Source organism: Lithobates pipiens, unplaced genomic scaffold, assembly GCF_037356315.1.
Source record: "Lithobates pipiens isolate NorthernLeopardFrog02 unplaced genomic scaffold, aLitPip1_a1.2 Scaffold_8, whole genome shotgun sequence".
Classification (NCBI taxonomy): Eukaryota; Metazoa; Chordata; class Amphibia; order Anura; family Ranidae; genus Lithobates; species Lithobates pipiens.
In genome coordinates, this window is record NW_027507903.1 from 585,841,396 (window position 1) to 585,864,190 (window position 22,795).

A 22,795-nucleotide genomic window follows, 5' to 3' on the forward strand; every position below is an offset into this window, starting at 1 on the left:
TCAGGAAATTACAAGAAAACATTACCAGTGTCACGTTAGGCCGATTTCACACTCATGTGTTCTTTCCCACTGATGCATTTTCAATGGAAATGCCATCAAAACGCATATCAAAATGGTTTTAATCTGCATTATTGCACATTTGCAGTGCACTTAATGTCTACATGCATAACACACATCGAGGCGTATTGATGCATTGACTTCAATTGAAAAAGGGAAGCCTTAGGCTGGATAATTTTTTTATATTTTCCACAACCATATAATACGAGGTCAAACCTAAACACTTTAAATTTGTACGCAATCAGGCAGACCCTAGCACTACATAGGTGAAGGCAAATCTAAAAAGGAAACTGAATAAGAAAATTGTATAATGTTCAAATCTTGGCCAGTTCTGCCGGAAGCAATGTCCCGGCAGGAGGGATACCCCCGTCAGCACTGTATGTGTTGATGGGGGAATCGTGCAAATTTCTTAAGAAAACACGACAAGCATTTACAAAATAATACGTTTAATGTTCCTAAATGTTTCCTTTTACAGAAGCACAGAAAAACTAAATAAAAAAAACTTGATTTTCTGATCAATTAGTTAACTAGGACAAAGCAGAGTTCCTTTTCTATTTGGTGTGTGTGTGTGTGTGTGTGTGTGTGTGTGTGTGTGTGTGTGTGTGTGTGTGTGTTTCCTTAAGAAAGGTGCTTGATCCAGCACAGTTCTGATTTAAAAATGAGATCCTGGTGACAAAGGGTGGGGGTAAACTGCTACAGGTATGAAATGAACACACCTGCACAATCCTACTGGCCTATTACAATAAGCAGCCTCCCTGAGGCTTAGGTAAACAGTTACATCAATGCGTTTAGTACCACTCTAATGTGTACGGAGTTAAGGCAGCCCACTGATTTTGAATGGCCCGGCAGCCCACCATGACACACGAAAAGTCAAAAACGACTTTTTTTTTTTTAAACACAACACACAGCATGTGCGCTGTAGTGAGTTGCAATTAAGGTGAATTGCCTGCTATTGTAACAGTGCTTTAAAAGTGGCATTCAAAATGAACAGCACCACCTTTTGCGGCAACAAGTGCCTTTTACCACAGTGTGGATGTGGCTTGATTTTAAAGTGTTGGAGTAAGTGTGTGTGTGTGCGTGTGCGTGTGCGTGCACACACACACACACACACACACACACACACTCTGATACAAATCACCATTAAATTTACCATTACTGATCTAATCTATACATGGAAGCCAAAATAGAATTCCAAACCTGCTGTACATTTTTTTTCCCTCGACTTTCTCAAATTCAATTGAGAAAAAAAAATAATAATAATACAAGATTCTAGGCAACAAAACAATGAACTTCCAAGTGCAGACTCGATCAGAAAAAAATAAATAAAATAAGTGTGTGTCTGTTATTAGGGATGCCATTTTGGTATATCTGTCTGAAGGATCTATAAAACTAGTTAATATTGGTTACGTTGAGGTGATGATCCCCCTATAAATCAGTCACAGGCTCCAGGTGTCTCTCCAGAAAGAATCTGTGCCTCTGCGGTTTGGATTCCTTTGTTGCAGAGAAGAACAACAGAAGCGACTTAGATGACTTATCTGCGTCTTCCTCTTCATCATCCCTGCACAAGAGATACCAATTCAAAATTTTAATATTAAAGCTGAACTTCAGAGAAATAGCATAATAGAACATTGATATGCATATATACAAAAGACGCTTTACCTGCAAAAGGATGTCTATCCAGTGATATACACAGACACATCAGACAGTACAGCCAGGTTGCTGGCCTGACTTTGCTCTGCTGCAGTTAGGCAATACAGCCTAGTCATATTTCTGCCCTTAGCCTGTGATTGGACAATGAAAACAGCAGCAGACCACACGTCATCCATGAGATCACTCTGCTCTCTTTCTGTTGCTATGTGTTTTTTGCCAAGCAGCATTACAGCACAACCGATTGTCTCCTCACTGCTCCCCCATCACCCAGCCTGTGTGCTGCTGAGCAATGGATTACCAGAAGCTGATAAAAAGGACAAAATATCAGCCATTTAAATTTATAAACAAAAATAAATAAACACGCCCAGGTTGCAATATATCCCTTTTCCAGAGCTATCCCTTTGCTGCGGTTTCTTGCCGCTACATGACCCCAGTCTCATGGGATAAATCACATCCCCAGTGAAGTCCTGAAACCAAAAGATGTCCTGTCTTCCCAGATTCCATGACACCCAGTGTTATTCAACCGCCAAGACAGAGGTGATCCTGCGAGTACGGGGCATCATGGATTGTCCTAAGGGGGGTATCACCACAGCACCCTGCGTACAAAGTATGCAATGAGCCAATCATGACTTGAATGGAAACATCTGGAAAAGGCAAATATATATTTTTTTAAAATAACCCTCTAAGGCAGTGATGGCGAACCTCAGCACCCCTGATGTTTTGGAACTACATTTCCCATGATGCTCATGCACTCTGCAGTGCAGTTGAGCATCATGGGAAATGTAGTTCCAAAACATCTGGAGTGCCAAGGTTCGCCATCACTGCTCTAAGGGGATTGACTGGGGGTCAGAAGGATGAGCCAAATTTAAACATGAAAGTGCCAAAAAGAATGGTCTTAGTTGTCCACAGCAGCCAATCGGCTTCCTACTTTGAATGTGCAGGGTTCTCCAAACTTTTTAAACAAAGGGCCAGTTTACTGTGTGACCAGTGAGGGTAACAATTATCCTGGTGTCAGCAGGCGTAAACAGTGCCCCATCTTTGATTTTGGAGAGAACTAGTACCCCACATTTTAGGAGTCGTGGTAGGAACTATGGCCCATTGTTGGTGCCAGTGGAAGGAATAGTGCCGGATAAAGGCAAGCAAAGGGCCGCATCCGGCCTCTGGTCCACAGTGTTATAGAAGCAAAGATGCTCTTAATCTATCCACTACAATATGTCCTCCAACTTAGGAGACTCTAAAAATTATATATAGCGTTAGGACAGCAGTAGCCTTGACGTGGGCACTGCGGCTTACGCATATATTTGCAAATGTGTGCTAACAGAACCCTCTGTTTAATGTGAATTGTTAGACAGGGTCAATTGGGTCGTTTTGCAGGCTGGCTGGCAAGTGTGCTGGGAAATCTTTGTGCTGCAGAACCTCCAGCCACTCACAGTGCCCCTCACTTCCCACAGTGCCCCCAACTACCTCCAGAAACCATCCGCTACAGGGCCATCAACTCTGCTGCAGAGTCCCCTAACTCACATCTAGGACTCAGCCCCATCCAGCATTACAATAAAGGTTTTACATTCCCATTCTTTTATCGTGAGAGTATAAAACAATTTTTTACTGTTAGGGTATGGAAGGTTTATGAACAATTTACTGGGCCCTGGTCTCCAAAAAAAAAAAAAAAAAAAAAAAAAAAAAAAAAAAGAGAGTTGACAACCCCTGGTCAGTTTAAACTGTCCCTATACGGCCAGACCAAACCCCCCCCCCCCCCCCCTCCTGCAGACAGCTCAAGCTTCAGTATGTTTGACTGGTGACCAGTAACTATACCAGATGGTGGTGTGGACAGGCACTAATTGCCCATAAGCAGGCACAACAGGAGTGATGAAAATATGTACCAATTAGGTCTTTGTCCAATCACATTCCTATTTCTATGCACATAAGCGGATTATGTACAAGAAATGGTTGAAGAGGCATCTTGCAACATCTATGGGGATCTTCAAGATTGCCAGTCATCGTGGAAGAATTCGGCTACCAGGAGAGGTCATTTTTGACAGATTTGAGGCAAGCAAGTAAGTTTATACTATAGAAACAAGGAGACGCATGCAGAAAGGTCTTGGGTGAATAACAAAAATTTATCAAACCTGTTTGAATGAGCTCTCGCCACTAGCACCATCAGAGAGGGGTGTCTTCTGATGCCTAAAGACATTAAAAACTTTCCCCGACCCATCTGATCATATAAAATGCCTGAGCAGATTTAGCTTCCCATCAAAACAGAAGACCGCAGGAAGCCGAGACCTGAATTAGAGGCACAGAAACACTCAAGGATCTGCGGTGGTTTTACAAGTGGGTAATTAGACGTGTGAGCAGTTGGGGGATGGAGAGAAGACGTGCAGGAAAATCCTCTTTACAACACAAGGTCTGTCTGACCTCCTCCCCCCTCCAGCAGCCGGCATAATCTGACACTGCTAATTAACGCCAATGGTACTAGCAACCAAGGCCAGCTTTGGTAGAAATCCATGACCTACTGTTACAGTAACTGCATGCAGATAGAGAAGAAAGGCCCTGTGGATATTCTCGCCCACTGCTAGTGCCCCCTGTTGGTGGATATAGGCCAAACAGCACAGGTAAAAATCCTGTTAAAAAGGAAATTATATCATAATCTAGCACCAACACTTTGCGAAGGTAGCACCAACACTTTGCGAAGGTCTTAACAAAATGAAAACATGAAAAATAAAAAAAAATGTATATATCTAATCTTTAGGTCTATTTTTTTTAATATCATCAGCCAGATTCGCCTCGATACCATCCTCCTGCAACCTTGTAAAGCTAAAAACAGACTTAGAGGAGCAGCACCAATGAGCTAATCAGGCTCTGCTGCATACACATACAGTGGTGTGAAAAAGTGTTTGCCCCCTTCCTCATTTCCTGTTCCTTTGCATGTTTGTCACACTTAAGTGTTTCGGAACATCAAACCAATTTAAACAATAGTCAAGGACAACACAAGTAAACACAAAATGCAATTTGTAAATGAAGGTGTTTATTATTAAAGGTGAAAAAAAATCCAAACCATCATGGCCCTGTGTGAAAAAGTGATTGCCCCCTTGTTAAAACATACTATAACTGTGGTTGTCCACACCTGAGTTCAATTTCTCTAGCCAGACCCAGGCCTGATTATTGCCACACCTGTTCACAATCAAGGCATCACTTAAATAGGAGCTGCTTGACACAGTAAGGTCCACCAGAAGATCCTTAAAAGCTACACATCATGCCGAGATCCAAAGAAATTCAGGAACAATTGAGAAAGAAAGTAATTGAGATCTATCAGTCTGGAAAGGGTTATAAAGCTATTTCCAAAGCTTTGGGAATCCAGCGAACCACAGTGAGAGCCATTATCCACAAATGGCGAAGACATGGAACAGTGGTGAACCTTCCCAGGAGTGGCCGGCCACCCAAAATTACCCCAAGAGCGCAGCGACGACTCATCCAAGAGGTCACAAAAGACCCCACAACAACGTCCAAGGAACTGCAGGCCTCACTTGCCTCAGTTAAGGTCAGCGTTCATGCCTCCACCATCAGGAAAAGACTGGGCAAAAATGGCCTGCATGGCAGAGTTCCAAGGAGAAAACCACTGCTGAGCAAAAAGAACATCAAAGCTCGTCTCAATTTCTCCACAACACATCTTGATGATCCCCAAGACTTTTGGGACAACATTCTGTGGACCGATGAGACAAAAGTGGAACTCTTTGGAAGGTGTGTGTCCAAGTATATCTGGCGTAGAAGGAACACTGCATTTCATAAAAAGAACATTATACCAACAGTAAAATATGGTGGTGGTAATGTGATGGTCTGGGGCTGTTTTGCTGCTTCAGGACCTGGAAGACTTGCCGTGATAAAAGGAACTATGAATTCTGCTGTCTACCAAGAGATCCTGAAGGAGAATGTCCGACCATCTGTTCGTGTACTCAAGCTGAAACGAACTTGGGTTCTGCAGCAGGACAATGATCCTAAACACACCAGCAAGTCCACCACCGAATGGCTGAAGAAAAACAAAATGAAGACTTTGGAGTGGCCTAGCCAAAGTCCTGACCTGAATCCTATTGAGATGTTGTGGTATGACCTTAAAAAGGCCGTTCATGCTCGAAAACCCTCTAATGTAACTGAATTAGGACAATTCTGCAAAGATGAGTGGGCCAAAATTCCTCCAGGACGCTGTAAAAGCCTCATTACACATTATCGCAAACGCTTGGTTGCAGTTGTTGCTGCTAAGGGTGGCCCAACCAGTTATTAGGTTTAGGGGGCAATTACTTTTTCACACAGGGCCATGATGGTTTGGATTTTTTTTCACCTTTAATAAACACCTTCATTTACAAATTGCATTTTGTGTTTACTTGTGTTGTCCTTGACTATTGTTTAAATTGGTTTGATGTTCCGAAACACTTAAGTGTGACAAACATGCAAAGGAACAGGAAATGAGGAAGGGGGCAAACACTTTTTCACACCACTGTATACAGCCTATAGGTAGTCTTTTCAATGTATTGTACACATTCACTCTCACCATAGCACCGGGGCGGCTTTACTGTCCAAGATGGTCTGCGCTGTGCTCCAGCTGAATCGTACAAACTGAGGGTACCCAAAGACAGGGTCAAGATGCTTAGCGAGCCACTCTTTGGTCTTTGGGTCTGTTAGAATAGAGAAGTACAAACATGAGATGGAAAATCTCTGCGATCAAAGTGCCATCTTTCCCTTTTCTACCCAGGAGAAGAAGTGTATTATAATACATCTTACTAGTCTTTAGATGTTATTGTAGATTAGCAATAGCGATCCAGCTAGTAACATATTCCCTTGTCCTAGAGCGAGAACACTCACCATACTGTATCTATGGAGGAGAAAACATTCTCCTGCACTCACAGTGGTTAACCCAGAGGTACAAAGTGTAAAATTTCTTCTTAATGCCAATGGTCTTAGGACAATGGGAAAGAAAGAAAGAAAGAAAGAAAGAAAGAAAGAAAGAAAGAAAGAAAGAAAGAAAGAAAGAAAGAAAGAAAGAAAGAAAGAAAGAAAGAAAGAAAGAAAGAAAGAAAGAAAGAAAGAAAGAAAGAAAGAAAGAAAGAAAGAAAGAAAGAAAGAAAGAAAGAAAGAAAGAAAGAAAGAAAGAAAGAAAGAAAGAAAGAAAGAAAGAAAGAAAGAAAGAAAGAAAGAAAGAAAGAAAGAAAGAAAGAAAGAAGAAAGAGAGGCGCACTGACCTAGCACATAACTTCAATAAAATGTATTCAAGATAAAACACGGATATATAGAGATACATAGATAGAGCTATATAGAGAGCTATATAGAGATATACAATATATACACACACTCTGAAACATAGTGTGTAAACGCATATAGCAAGTGAAGGTCTAATCAAGCCAGGGTAGTCATTCACTAGCCTAGCTTTGACAAAGAAGGGTTCACCCTTGAAACAAGTCAGCAATTTTGGATGCCTCCTGACAGTACCAATGGACTCAATTAGAACTTCGGACAGTCTCACTTGCTATGATATGCGTTTACACTATAATATTAACATATTATATATATATATATATATATATATATATATATATATATATATATATATATATATATATATATATATATATTATCTATGGAGGAACACCATTGTTACCCCAGGGCTAGACTACAACACACATCCGCATAATTATACATAAAAAAAAATTATTTAATTATACATAAAAAAAAAAAATTATTATATATATATATATATATATATATATATATATATATATATATATATATATTCACACACACACACAAGAAAAATATAAAAAAAGTGTGTGAACACACACACACTACAATATTTTATTTATATATATTTTCAAATACACACATACTCCTTTTTACACAGGTTAGGCAAGAGGATAGGAAGGGGGAGGGAAATTTTTTAAGAATAGATGGTGTAAAGCTGGTCATAGATGAATCCACTTTTTTGTTCAACCTACGGTTGTGGATGGGGGAATCCTCCTCGCTGAGTTATTGCATTCTGAGAGCAGACAGCCCCCCCCCCCCCCACCATAAGAACACACTGATCAGCGCTGCCGGCTATAGCCAGTGGCACCGCTCGCAGCAAAATCCAGCAGGGCGGTTGTGCAGAAGTTTATCATTAGATAGACAACCTCCCTGACCATACATGGATTGGAACCAGCCGAATTTCAATCCTTGTATGGCCAGCTATAGGCTTTTCTTCCACTTTAGGAATAAATTAAATAAGAAGTAAGGTTTTCCTTTGTGAAACAAATGCTGCACCCGTCATCTATATTAACACATCAAGTCAATGTTATCGGACAATGTGTTGGGGAGGGAGGACTAAGGAAACAGGATTGATGTAACAAACATTTGAAGGTTATTGTCAGCATGTTTGTGTAATGAGCATAACACAGAATGGATGAAAAGGATACATTTCAAGTATCAGCATATTTTTCTAGTGGATAAAAAAAATATCTATTCAATGCATACTGACATTACCATCCTACCATGTGACAGAGGAAGACTATGACTCCTCCCTGCTATTGTGTAATCCCGTGTATCCATATGGGTGTATGCGTCTGTTAAACTATTCTGCATTGATAGTCCTAGTTAAACCTCAAAACTGATAAACGCTCAGTACAGTCAAGGATAGAATTAGGGGGCGTCTAATATTTTACCAGACAAGTTCCCCAGACAAGGAGAATGGTGTTGCACAGTAAGACAGAACTTTAACATGACTTAAGCTGGCCATACATGGAACAAAATGTGGCTGGTTCAGCAAGGAATGGTCAAATCCATGTATGGAAATTGTGGTTGTAAGGAAGTCGATCTACCGATAGACTTCTGTAACAGCTGCTTTGTCGGAAGTCTCCCTGCTGTCAGAACACAAAAGCTCAAATGTGTGAATGGAAGAACTGGGTCTGTTTTTTTCATTCAACAAAAAACGTACTAAATGTATGGACTGCCTTAACTAACCATTGGGATAGCCGGAGCCGTACTCGGTATCAACTCCTCCCAGATCCTCCATGAACTTCCAGCCCTTAACCACACGGTCCCTGGCCACCTGCAGAGAAAATACAGGTCATTAAAACTGTACAGGCACACTTATCAAAATCCAACTACAAATTTAACATATTGCAGCGCAACAGTTACGTTCATTTTTTGCTTGACAGGGGTTTCTCTGAACGCCCACCCCATTTTCTTCACCTGGTGATGCAGCGCATAACACACTTTCCCTCCCCTCGGTTGCTACACTCGGCCCTCCACTGTATCTATGGAGGGTGCCATGTTTGCCTCACAGGCTGAACTTCAAACATGTCCAATTTATTAATTTTGTTAATCTCCATTAGAAGGGGCAAGTGACAAGGACACTGCATTTCTGACAGGATCAACAGGAATTTTCCTTACTTGCTTAATATGTTCCTAGCCTGAAAAAAAAACCCATATGTAATGGTGCATTATTGTGCTTGGTTGTAGATGCCTTTAAAGTCTGCCTAAAAAGAAAGGCAAAAGTGAAGCCTTTTACAAGGCAGAGTTTCCTCTCTCCAACCACACCAGCAATACTCACGCTGGACAACCTCATTCGTTTACAAAGAATCATTTAATACAGGGCACCTCAATGGACACTGATGCCAATGACCACTGTGGGGCCACAGCAGGTGCTTTTTGCCTTAGGTTTTCTTTCTCTGACTAAAGCCCAGTGCACACTAAGCCCTTGTACACACGGGCTGACATTCCGACGGAAAATGTCCAATGTCGGACCGCGTTGTGTGTGGGCTCCATTGGACCGTTTCCGTCGGAATATCCGACCAACAAAGTTTAAGAGCTGGGCTGTAAAATTTTCCGACAACATGATCCGATCGGACTTTGTCCGATCGTTTGTAGAGAATTCTGATTGGACAAAGTGCCACACATGCTCAGATCAAATTCCTAGACCAAAGCTATTGGCTACTAGCCTGAACGTAGTCCCGTCGTAACTAAATTACGTCATCACGTTCTGAAAGATGTATGTATGCAACACAAGTTTCGGACAAGATCCGATGGATTTGGTTGTCGGAATGTCCGACCGTGTGTACAGGGGCTTACAGGCTTTCACAACCCAGCGAGCTGAATGACAAAATAAAAATGGACAGTTCAGGAGGAGCCGCTGTACTATTTGATGTTAGTACAGTGATCTCACCTGCCGTGTTATTGTGTTCTGACAGGGGGGCGGCCTCCCTACCACAACACTCTGGTCAGTGCTCTCAGCCAATCATAGACCTTTTTTAGTCATGCACCATCTGCAGAAACCACCTGACATTCGGCCCATGTGTACTGGGGCTTTAAGCTACATTAACACTTGTGTGTTGCAGGAACGAGCAGAATCATGGGCTCTCTCACAAAGCACATAAAAACAAGATGCTCTTCTGCAGGTGCATAGTTGTGTCATTAATTCTTAATGGCACCCCTATGCATCTTGATAATGTGTATGCACCAGAATGCATGTACCAAGTGTTCTGGTGTGGAACAATTTCAAAAATGACATTAAAGTGGTTGTATACCCTTTTTTGTAACTTTTACCTACAGGAAAGCCTATAATAAGGCTTACCTGTAGGTAAAAAAAATATCTCCTAAACCTGTACGGTTTAGGAGATATTCCCCTTGGTATGCGCCGCTGACTGCAGCGGCGCATGCGCACGAGGGGATTCTCGGCCTGAAAATCCGGCAGTGGCCGGCGGCCGGAAAGAAATCTCCCGCGCGCATGCGCGGGAGTGACGATATCGCGGCTCCGGCCACTCACAGCGCCGGAGCCGCGATACCCGGAAGAAACGCCGAGGGAGCATGTCAGCTCCCTCGGCGTGGATCGTGCCAGATGTCGGGGCCTCGTTCTAAGGTAAGTATTTCATAATGAGCTAGTATGCGGTGCATACTAGCTCATTATGCCTTTTGCTTTGCAGGTGTTAAAAAAAAAAAAAAAAAAAATAGCGGGTTTACTACCGCTTTAACATGCTGACCTAAGTGCATGCCTGCGAGCAGAGTACAGAGTTTTTTTTTTTTTTTTAACAGTTTATTTTCAATAAAAAAAAAAAAAAAAAAAAAAGGGGGAGGAGAAATAGGAAGCAGTGGTTACGGTCACAACATTCAAAGAAATCAATGTAGATGGTACACAAACAGTAATCCATTTTAAAAATAATGGAGTTAAGACGATGGTACATATTCAGTATTGCATTTTCTTATTGCGAATGTAAACAACTACGAATGTCATCCGCTCTAGTCAGGGAAGGATCCAAATATTTAAATCACCATGTACAGCGAATGGTAAAATGAGGAGAGCGTGTACGGATTCCCATCTTTTGGAGGGTTATCATTTGCCCAGAATTGGGCAGATAGGTATCAAGCAAGATCTTCAGTAAGTAACCTATGGAGTACAGTCACATAGGTGACTAGTAGTCAATATAGTGCATGGGTGGTGGTCTTTTGGTTTCAATCTCTACTCCACGGGAAGCTAGCTGCTCCTCACGAGCCCAGACCTTATCAAATTCTTTGGGGCAATTGCATCCCAGATAGGTCAGCTTATACAATGTCAGGGCCGCATTTATTAGGGTTCTCAACTGCTGTATCGTCGGAGAGGAGGGTCCTTTCCATTGTAGCAAAATCGCCTTCCTGGTATAGAAGGCTGCATAGAATACATATTGTTTCTTGGATTGGGGGGCTTCCAATGTTTCGACTATACCAAATAATAATGGTATCAGGTCACAGGGTACTTTTTTTTACTTACAATTAATGAAATTGACAACTACCTTCCAGAAAGTTTGTATGTGTTGACAGGACCAAACATGAAAGAAAGAATTCTCCTCCGAGACACATTTGGGACAGAGCGAGCTTCTATTGCGGTATATTCTAGCTAGTCGCTGTGGAGAAAAACATTCCCTATGTAAACTTAATTTGAGTGAATCAGTCTCTGGCAGAGATCACTAGAGAGAGGTATTGCTGCATGCCCTCTTCCCAGTCATCATTGGCCAGTGTAGGCACATCTGCCTGCCACACAGAACAGCTGTGAGACTTTAGAAGTGTCCAGTCCCACCAGGACAGAGCACAGAGTGGACAGGGGTTTAGTTTCATCCACTGCACTCAGTAACCGGTCGACACCAGAGATCTCCAGCACAAGGGATAGAGGGAACTGGGACCGAAAAGCATGGTGGAGCTGCAAATACCTAAAGAACATGTGGTTAGGTAGCTCTCGTTGCTCTTTTAGGTCAAACATGAGTAAGTCATCAGGGGACACTGTCTGCCAATGTCTTAATTTCAAAGCGGGCTCACAGCACAGGATCCGGATTAGACTGGAAATGTGGCAACTGCGGATTTCCCCACAGCGGAGTGCGGGGGGACCAGTCGTTGGGCTTCTGGACCTTGGCCCGAACAATTTCCCAAACCCTTAGGGTGGTCTGCATCGAGGGAGTGATATTTGGGTTGGACCGAGGCCCACGCTGTATTAGATTCCACAATGCAGAATAGGACTCAAGCAACGCCACTTCCACTTTGGATGCAGGGTTGGCCGGCTCCTCCAGCAACCACCATCTGAGCGTGACAAGGACAGCAGCCCAACAATATTTGAGAGAGGAGAGTAAGATGAGGCCTCCTAAGGTGATCGCAGTTGCAGAGTGGATTTGGTATTCCAGGGCTGCTACCATTCCAGATAAATGAGATAATCAAGCTGTCCAGTTTTTTAAAGAACACATTCGGAATATATACCGGAGTCTGTCTAGGGTACCAAGTCTTAGACCCCTTTTACAGGCGCTATAGCGCTAACATTAGCAGCTGCAAAGCGCCTCTCCTCTCACTACAGTGTGAAAGCCCGAGTGCTTTCACATTGGAGCAGTGCACTGGCAGAGTGCTCAAAAAAAGTCCTGCAAGCAGCATCTTTGAGGCGCTCCTAAAGCGCCCCTGCCCATTGAAATCAATGGGCAGAGGCGCTTTTAACCCTTTTTCGGCTGCTAGAGGGGTTAAAAGCGCCCCACTAGTGGGCGAAAAACGACGCTAAAAATAGCGGCACTTGAACGCCGACGCCCCGGGGAGGCTCAGTGTGAAAGTGCCCTTAAAGTCTTTAAAATCCCTATAAACAAAGGAGCCTCAAGGGAGGGGAGGGGTGGGGGGTTGAGTGATTCCCCATTCAGTTGGGTGTGTTAAGATTCAGTTATTGAATTCTTCTTTTGAAAAGCAATAAAAAAGAAGCCAAAGGCTCCACCTGCTCACTGGCAAAGTAAACCATTTCATATAATATAAACCATTCCTCATCACCCATCTAAAATTTCAAATGTTTACTCATTAGCCCCACACAAAATAAAAACAAAAAAACACACACATGTAAAATTGTTTGTTTTCGGGTAGACGTAGTTCTGGGCCATGCCTACGTCAATAGGATCTGCAGCTGTCCCTACAAGAAAATTGCAAGCCTGGTGGTGTCACATGGAGTAATAAAAGCTGTACAAATGAAGGGGTCAGAAAGTAAAAAAAAAAAATAATGTTTCTATAGCCCATATTAAGGAAAACCTGTCTTTGAAGATGGTGGCCCATTGCTGGCTTCTGCTTTGGAAATGCTGGTTGAATGGCTGTTATGTAGATGCTTTATCTTCAGTACTTTTTGAATCACTGCCCCTAAACTAGTATACAGATAATTTTTTCTGACTGTCAACCTCATGCTCATTTCAAGTCAGTGACTAAGGAATACAGACACTACTGCAAAAAAGTTTAAGTTTAAATTTAAGTACAGAAAAAAAAAGAAACCCCATAAATATATTTTTATTTATTTTTAAAAGAAAATTTTTTAAAGAGACACTTACCTGTCCCAGGGTCCAGCGATGCAGGGGAACGAAGCCCACCCTCGTTCCCCGCTCTGTTCGAAGTGCCGGCATTCTTACCGTGTGAAGCCACAGCCGGGCACCCACTGCACATGCGCAAGCGGCGCCAGGCGCTGCGATACGCCGCAGTCATCTGGGACACGTGACAGGTCCCAGATGACTGTGCCGCGCGAGGGGAATTGATGTCACCAGCCCAGGCATTGAAGGCGGCAGACTACGAGGGACACACTAGCAACAGGCATTTAGAGGGGAGTAAAAAAAAATTTTTTCCCCCAATTATTTTTTTTTACATTTTTTTTAATGAATTTTCAGCTATTTTTTATTTTTTTTTGGTGGCAACACCACTTTAAATTTAAACTGGATGTAGTTGAGTTTTTTTCAAACCTATTAACACAATGCCTTCAAATTAAACATCTAGAACAGTGATGGCGAACCTTGGCACCCCAGATGTTTTGGAACTACATTTCCAATGATGCTCTGACACTCTAGTGTAGTGGAGCATCATGGGAAATTTAGTTCCAAAACATCTGGGGTGCCAAGGTTCGCCATCACTGATCTAGAAGGTTGCCATGTAGAACTGCTAAAAAAAAATGTGTCCGTTAATTTTTAATCTTTCCACTCTGGGACAAATGTATTATGATCATATCTACAAAAGGCCAAAGCCAATTTTTACAGGAGGAAACAAATGACATTACTTTGTCTCCCCCTGCTGTTCACCAAAGTAATTGGACCAAGCATACATGGACATGCAGTATTTTTAACACATCCCACGATGAAGAACAACAACATTAATATGATCAGGTGGTGTACAAAAAGAGCAGTTGGGAGTGTTTAAAGAAAATGTGACAACTGAGTAAACGTTTTAAAAGTCCTGCTTTGTTCTTCTCTGCAAAAAGAAACAAATTCTCTTGCACTCAGGAGATTGCCATAGGGTAAATTAGAGCAGATCTTCACAAATCACCCTGCTGCATCAGCTGTACTGCCACTCTCAACAGGTCAGAGGAAACTCTAAAAAGAAAACCAGCCTTGCGCATTACCTTTGAAACACTGAAATTTATTAAAAGTAGAATTGCTTACTCACAAACGAGTGATAAAATCAGGCAGATAATAAAATGTCCATCATTTGCATCATCCAGCAAGATCTGCTGGCCAGTAAGCTTTGGTGGGATGAAAGTTCAACGAAAGCTGAAGTGTTTTGAGGGGTATCCCCTCTTCTTCAGAGCTAGGTTTGGAACGCAGGCAGACTGTTTTTATAAGATGACTGGGATCAAATGGATTAGATCATGTGATGCGAACCCCTCATATGGGAGGACCAATACAATTAAAACAAATATTTCCTTCCCCATTAGGGATATATGCCAGCAGACATCATATGCATACAATTCAGATTTATGCGTGTGTATACATAAAAAGGAAGAGAGATCACAGTATTAAATACACAAATAGACAAACAATTAAAAAAACAATAGAATACTGCACAAGATCGCTATAGGCACCAAACACTATCTGTATGTAAATACTCACCCTCACTCAGCTATAACCCAGTTGTATATGGCTGTGGGGTGTTCGTAATCCCGCACATGCCATAAGCTCCTCCAGTCTTTTCATCTTGTAAGCTTCTGGGCTCCCACGGAAATCGCTCTATTTTTTTGTGGCATTACAAACACCCCACGGCCATATACAACTGGTTATAACTGAGCGAGAGTGAGTATTTACATATAGAAACAGTGTTTGGTGCCTATAGAGATCTTGAGCAGTAAAGTATTCTTTTATTTAATACTGTGATCTCTTTTCCTTATATGTACACACATGCATTAAGATATGTAGGATGATAAATCTGAAATGTATGCATATGATGTCTGGTGGCACGTGTCCCTAAATGGGAAGGAAATATTTGTTTTAATTGTATTTGCCCTTCCATATGAGGGAGCGGTTCTGGTTCACATGATCTAATCCATTTGATCCTAGTCATCTTATAAAACAAAAAAAAAACAAAAAAAACCACAACATCTACCTGCATTCCAAACCTAGCTCTGAAAAGGGGATACCCCTCGAAACGTGTCAGTTTCTTTGGACTTTCATCCCACCCAAGTTTACTGGCCAGCAGATCTCGCTGGATTATGTAAATGACCTTTTTATTATCTGCATGATTTAATCACTCGTTTGTGAAAATTTAAAAAATTAAATTTTGCTTTTAATAAATGACAACAAATGCCCTGCAATCACATAGCATCCCCTGTCAACTTGTTCCATCTGAGCTCTCCCTGGGCCAAGTGTTGGAGGTGCCCACATCGCTTTCCTGACCGGTTGTTCCAAGAGTCAGTGAGCAGATCGTTTACAGCCCATCGGCAGCTGCTTGATGCGCCAGCATCTGTGGAGCTGGCCTGTCCATCCATCCTGTGGATAGCTCATCTACCCCAGTGTTCAGATGTGACCCTGTTCAGGGTTTTTCATTGGAGGAACTGTTTGACGCTTAGGATTCACCTAAGTTTGTGAGAGTGTATCGATTTTATCTTTTTTATTACAATAATATATGGTCACATCTGGACACAATTCTTACCTTTGCACAGATACTAGCAGCACTAACTACAGGAAACAAAGAATCAGCTTTGGGCTTCACAGTCACTTCCAGCCCAGGAAACCGCTGCTTTAGCTTCTCCTGATACTTCTCAGCAGGACCCACGGTATCCACAAATATCTGCAGGGGAAAACAAATTAATACATTTTTTTAAAAAGGGAGAAGAAAGCATGAGCTCAGCTGAGGGATCAACGCCACATCCCCAATATTTATAGAAGAAAAAAGTAAATAGGGATGTGGGACTTTAAAAGGTGGTAAAACAGAACGATTACCAATACACAACCTTTTCTTAAAAAGGTTCTTTAATACAAAATTTATTAATAGTATTGGGGTGTGTACCCCTTTAAAAACATGAAAAGCTTCCATAACTCATGTAGTAACACATCAAAATATCTTACAGGGGAATAATAAATTATACTGATGCATTTTGGCTTCTTCAGGAAATGGAAGGAAGAAAAAGAAAAATTTACATACAATTGCAGACATATTTAGCCATATTCACTGTTTACTAATAATTTTGCATATTTAGCTATAATAACTTACGAGTGTAAAAAATGTTTTACTCACATTGTAAGTTATTATAGCTAAAATATGTGTAATTTGTGAATATGGCTAAATGTTTGTATGAAATCATATGTATATTTTTCATTTTTCTTCCCAGCAACCTTTTCTAACTGCACTCCTTGATCTCCTGAAGAAGCCGACAAGGTGAAATGCATCAGATTGATTATTCTTCCCTTGTGTGATATTTGATGTTTTACTATGAATATCTGACATATATCAAAATAGATCTCATTATTAATAGGTCTATAGCAGGGGTGCCCAACCTTTTGAAGAGCAAGGGCCACTTAAGCGACTTGGTAAACGGTCGCGGGCCACAATGAGTGCAGCGGGTGGATGGCATGTCTGTGTCCACTCTGCATTTGCAGAAGGGACACGGACGCAGCCCGCTATACTTTTTAGCGGATCGTATTGGAGGTAGAGCAGAAGTCGGTTTATGTCTGCCACTACTTAGGAGGTGAATAAAGGGTCCAATTGGTCGGACTGTCAGACTAACCGTGTGGAAGGGGTCCAAGGCTGCTTTCACACTGGTGCACTGCGGTTGACCTGCCCCACGTGTGCAACGCAGTGTACCTTTGGCTTTCCTGCGGTTTGCAATAGACTTCTATTATATTCTGCAGGTTTGGTGCACTTGCAGAAAACTCGCAGGTAATAATAGACGTCTATGGCTCAGTGCAGGAAACCCACATGTATACTGCTCTGCACCTGCGGATCAGTTTTAAAGCAGCCCAGTAACCACTGCAGAAAAGATATGCCCATATATACACTGTGATTTTAGTAATAAACTGACCTTTAATAACAGTCTTCTTTCTATTCTATCCCAGAGCAGGGGGTCGTGGGCCACATCAGAGGGCCCCGCGGGCCACTTGTTGGGCACCCCTGGTCTATAGGGATGGACCTCTATCTTTAGGGGTCACTTAGTTGGAATATGGGTTGTGGAACCTTTCATGGTTTTAAAGGGGTACACACCCCCAATGCTATTTTTAACAAATTTTGTAATAAAGAACCTTTTTAACAAAACGTTGGGTATTGGTAATCTTTCTGTGAGAAGGATTCAACACCTTTAAAAAGGTCCCACATCCCTAAATTAATGCTGGAGCCAACAACAAACAAAAGATGGTACTAGTACATAAAATGAAAACTAAGGCTGGGTTCAAAATCACAAATCACAGACATCGCAATGCTGTGTCACACATTTCACAGAGCCTGCCTTCTTAACTACACAGGTGACTAGAAGCGTTTCAGGAGGTAGAGTCAGTACAGGAATCACTGCTTGCAGGCAAGGTACCATGGGATATGTAGTCCTTAGAAATTGAGGACAAGCTGCAAAGCACTATAGCGTTAAAAACATCGCCTGCAATCCGCCCTTAAACAGCTGCTCCATTGTGTGCTCGCTTTCACCGCTGTCGTCAGTCTGCAATCATAGACTGGGAAGACTACCCTGAAAGCAAGGCTTGAAGCTCTCGTGGATCGCAGCGTGAAAGGGATAACATTTATGGCAGTGCGAAGGATGGTCTATGTGGACAGCTTTACCCTGGATGCCTGCATATTTAGATGTGCTTGTTTTAATCATCAACCATGCAAGTTTCTAAATGTTGTACATTCTTACCTATATGAAGTCAATTAAAATGTTGCTTGCCTTCAAAAACGCTCTCAAACCGAGGTTTTAATCAAAAAAATTTATATATATATATATATATAACCTGCAGAATATAATAGAAGTCTATATATATATGTGTGTATGTATATTTTTATATACAAACTTTGGTTTGAGAGCGTTTTGCAAGACAAGCTTATAGCAATATCTAAACAAACACACACACTTGTGCTCATAAGTTTACATACCCTGGCAGAAATTGTGCCATTTTTCCATCAATATCGAAATGCCAGATCGTGCACAAAAACTGTCTTATTTAGGCTGCAGTACCTCATATTCCCATCACACACGTCCCTGGATGCGCTCTCGGATTTGAGTGCTGTAGCAACAACCAGCTGGATACTGGTTCAAGTCACTGTGAAGATATTTGGCAGCACACCATGGAACGACACAAATAGCGTTCAAATGGGCGATTTCTTGCATGATCACAACACAAGGATAGTGCAACGTTTCAGAGCCACACAGGGCCCCCTCGTCAGGCATGTGGCATGCCTGACGAAGGGGCCCTGCGCAGCTCTGAAACATTGCACTATCCTTGTGTTGTGATCATGCAAGAAATCACCCGTTTGGACGCTATTTGTGTCGTTCCATGGTGTGCTGCCAAATATCTTCACCGTTATTTAGGCTGCATTCACATCTGAGGGTTCTCAGCTCATAAAACGCCCAAAAAGCAAAAATCACATTCACTTTAATAGCACCTGTTCACATCTGAGCGTTTTGTCACCTGAAGCAAAACACCTGAAAAACGCCTTAAGCTAAAAATAAATAAATAAATAATAATAAAAAAAAAAAAATCATGAACTTCTTTGGGGCAGATTACAGGTTTTTACATTGGTAACCCTTTGATTAGTACAAAATCGTGGCAAAAACACACAGGTATGAATGCAGCCTCAAGGATGGCAATCACATGAAGCCATTTATTATCGAATCGTTTTTTTGATCCTTTTTAAATCATAACAGAAATCACCCAAATGGCCCTGATAAAAACCCTACATACTCTGGAATGTTTGGCCTTGGTACAGTTCATGTGTCACAATACTTTTGACAATAAAGTATATACACATACATTCATACTTGTCACTCGCTTGTACCGAATATTTATAACAACATCTCCACGTTCAAAGGGCTGTGTTCTCCACCACCAGTTATACATACCTCGGTGACCTGTACGCCGTTATCCATGGCGTGTTGAACGAGACCAATGGCTGTGTCATGGGACAAGGCATTCAGATTGTACTTTGCCCTGGAAGTAGAAGAACAGGGGGTAAAATAATTGTGGCAAACAAATTAAGACAAATTACTTTTGAGTAATGGCCCCCTATGCAAGTTTTAAGCATTCCCAAGTATGTGGTACACAGTAGCGTAGATTTCAGTGAAGTACACTCACAATTTAAACCCTTAATGCCTGAAAATAAAACAAATTGTAATACCTCAACCTAGTTTTGCAACTTTGGCATATGTTAGCAAAACTGTACATACCATCACAACTACAGCGTACCCACCTAAACTGTACCTTGATTTTTTCCAGGATAAATCAGGTCTTTGATGGTAAATGTTACGGATATCAACTTTTTTTATTCAGGAAAATGACCAGTTACACTTACCGGTAACGTCTTTTCTAGGAAATCTTCCAGGACGGCACACCTGAGATGACTGGTCCACCTGACAGGAAACACAATCAACAACAAGTTTAAAAGTCCCCACCCCTCCCTCAGACCCTCAGTTATGGTAAAGAAAATCCCACACCGGTGTCAGAGGGAACATTCTGTGAGGAATCAATATACCACACCAATAAAACAAGGGTAGGGAGTAGGCCTGCCGACCTGGAAGATTTCCTAGAAAAGACGTTACCGGTAAGTGTAACTGGTCATTTTCTCCAGTCATCTTCCAGGACGGCACACCTGAGAGGATAAGCAAGAAGTTCAGGCCTACTTTTAGGGCGGGACAACCGCTTGTAGGACCTTCCTGCCAAATGCCAAATCCTGAGGGGACAACAGCTCCACTCTGTAGTGCCTCAGAAAAGTTCTATGGCTCGTCCATGTTGCTGCTCTGCAGATCTGGTCGATTGAGGCGCCTGCCCTCTCTGCCCAGGAGGTCGCCAGGGATCTGGTTGAATGCGCCTTAAGGCGGGTTGGTACTGGTTTACCTGCCTGCCTATAAGCAATAGATATGGTTTGTCTAACCCATCTAGCTATCGTTGTCTTAGAAGCTTGTAGACCCTTTCTCTTCCCTGAGAAGGTGATCAATAAGTGACTGGATCTCCTAAAGTCTTTCACTCTTTCCAAATAGGCTAGGAGACAACGCCTGACATCTAAGAAATGGAACCTTTCCTCTTCCTTATTCTTGGGATTCTGGCAAAAAGACGGGAGAATAATCTCCTGCTTCCTGTGAAATAGTGAAGCCACCTTTGGCCAATAAAGAGGATCCTGAGTGAGGATTACCCTATCCTCTAGGATGCGCAAAAAAACAGCTCTTTAATCGAAAGGGCCTGTATATCACCCACCCTTCTGGACGTAGTGATAGCCAGAAGGAAGGCCAACTTAAAATGATAAAAGTTTAACAGAAATTTGAGCCACTGGCTCAAAAGGCCCCCTTGTTAGGGCATCTAATACCAAGGACAGGTCCCATGGAGGGCAACTGACCGACCTGACTGGAACTACCCTTTCCCTGGCCAACAAAAATCTTTTTATCAGCGGCTCCTGTCCTAGCTTCCTATCAAAAAACACGGACAGGGCTGCCACCTGGACTTTGAGGGTGCTGACTGAAAAACCCTGGTCCACCCCCTCTTGAAGAAAGTCTAGGATGGTAGGTATCATCTGGAGAACCCCCTCCTTAGACTGCAGCCAATGGGAGAAAACTTTCCAGACTTTTGCATAAATTTTTCTGGTAACGCCTTTCCTACTGAGGAGAAGAGTGTCTATCACTCTCTCCGAACAGCCCCTGTCACGGAGTATTTCCCTCTCAATAGCCATGCTGTCAGAGAGAGACGTCCCGGGTCGGGGTGAAAGACTGGACCCTGACTGAGCAGGTCTCGTTGCACCGGCAGATGCAACGGGGGAGCTACCGAGAGACTCTGAATGGTGGGAAACCAAACCCTCTTGGGCCACCAGGGTGCTATTAGCACCAGGTCTGTCCTTGAGTAGGTTAACTTCTGTAGGACTCTGGGAAGGAGTACCAGTGGGGGAAAGGCATAAGCCAGCCTGAAATTCCACACCTGTACAAGAGCGTCTATCCCTTTTGCTTCTTGATCCTTGTAAAGGGAGAAAAAATCTGCTGACCTTCGCATTCCTTCGGGAAGCGAATAAATCTAATTCTGGCTTGCCGAAATGTCTGCAAACCAGGAAGAAGATTTCTTTGCTCAATCCCCATTCCCCTGAAGGATGGGCTGTCTGCTTAAGAAATCTGCCTGTAGATTGAGTGAGCCTTTTATATGAACCGCTGACAGTGAAAGGACCTTCCTTTCTGCTTCCCCAAGGATTTGCTGCGCTAACCAACCCCCTCAGTTTGCCAGACCTTGTTCCTCCCTGGTGATTTAAGTATGCCACCGTGACCTGGTTGTCCGAGAGGACCTGAACCTCTCTGTCCTGCAGCTACTGTTGGAAATAGTCTAGGGCCTTGCCTACAGCCAGGAGCTCCCTGAAATTGGAGGATTCCCTGGCTTGGCTGTGGTTCCAAGACCCTTGGGCATACTGGTCTACCAGATGAGCCCCCCAGCCCCAAGCGCTGGAGTCCATGGTCAAGACTAATGGGTTTACCTGGGCCCAGGGGCGACCTTTCACCAAATCAGGTTACTGCCGGTATGCAGGCCGTCATGAGGCCCAGCAGTCTCATTATATATCTCAGAGAGGCTTCTCTTCTTTCGAGAAGGGTGACAACCGCATTCTGGACCTTCCCTACCTTTTCCGCTGGTAAGAACACCCTCTGTGCCTGTGAATCTAACAGGTAGCCTAGGTATAGTTTGGACTGAGAAGGTGTCAGTAAGGACTTCTCCCGGCTGACCAACCAGCCCAAGGTTTCCAGAACCTCTAACACAATGTCTCTGTCTATCACTGCTTGCTTCTGATCCACACTGTAGATCAGCAAGTCGTCTAGGTAGGGTATTAACCTTATGCCCTGTAGGTGTAGATATGCTACGACCTTGGCCATCACTTTTGTGAATAACCTTGGGCTTGCCGCCAGCCCAAAGGGAAGAGCTCTGAACTGCCAGTGTTCTACTTTCTGCTGTATATGGACTGCGAAACGTAGGTATCTCTGATACTCGGGAGCAAAGGGTACATGTAAATATGCGTCATTCAGGTCCAGAGTGACCATAAAAACTCCTGCCTGAAGATGTTTTCTTACTGAGTAAATACTTTCCACCCTGAATCTCTTCTGAAGTAAGTAACGGTTTAGTGCTCTCAGATTTATTATTAAACGAAATCTGCCTGAGGGTTTTGGAACCACAAATACGTG

The 22,795-nt window shown here is 42.6% G+C and overlaps 1 protein-coding gene across 1 annotated transcript in view; it reads right to left on the reverse strand.

Annotated features, from left to right (window-relative positions):
- Positions 1-486: 486 nt before the first annotated feature.
- RNASEH2A (ribonuclease H2 subunit A) overlaps positions 487-22,795 on the reverse strand; it is a 40,829-nt gene continuing 18,520 nt past the window's right edge. The window contains exons 4-8 of the mRNA XM_077470392.1: positions 19,499-19,586; positions 16,108-16,245; positions 8,686-8,773; positions 6,248-6,371; positions 487-1,615 (exon numbers count right to left, since the gene is read on the reverse strand). Of these exons, the coding sequence (XP_077326518.1) occupies positions 1,483-1,615; positions 6,248-6,371; positions 8,686-8,773; positions 16,108-16,245; positions 19,499-19,586 (571 nt within the window). The 3' untranslated portion in view covers positions 487-1,482. The remainder of the gene's footprint in view (positions 1,616-6,247; positions 6,372-8,685; positions 8,774-16,107; positions 16,246-19,498; positions 19,587-22,795) is intronic.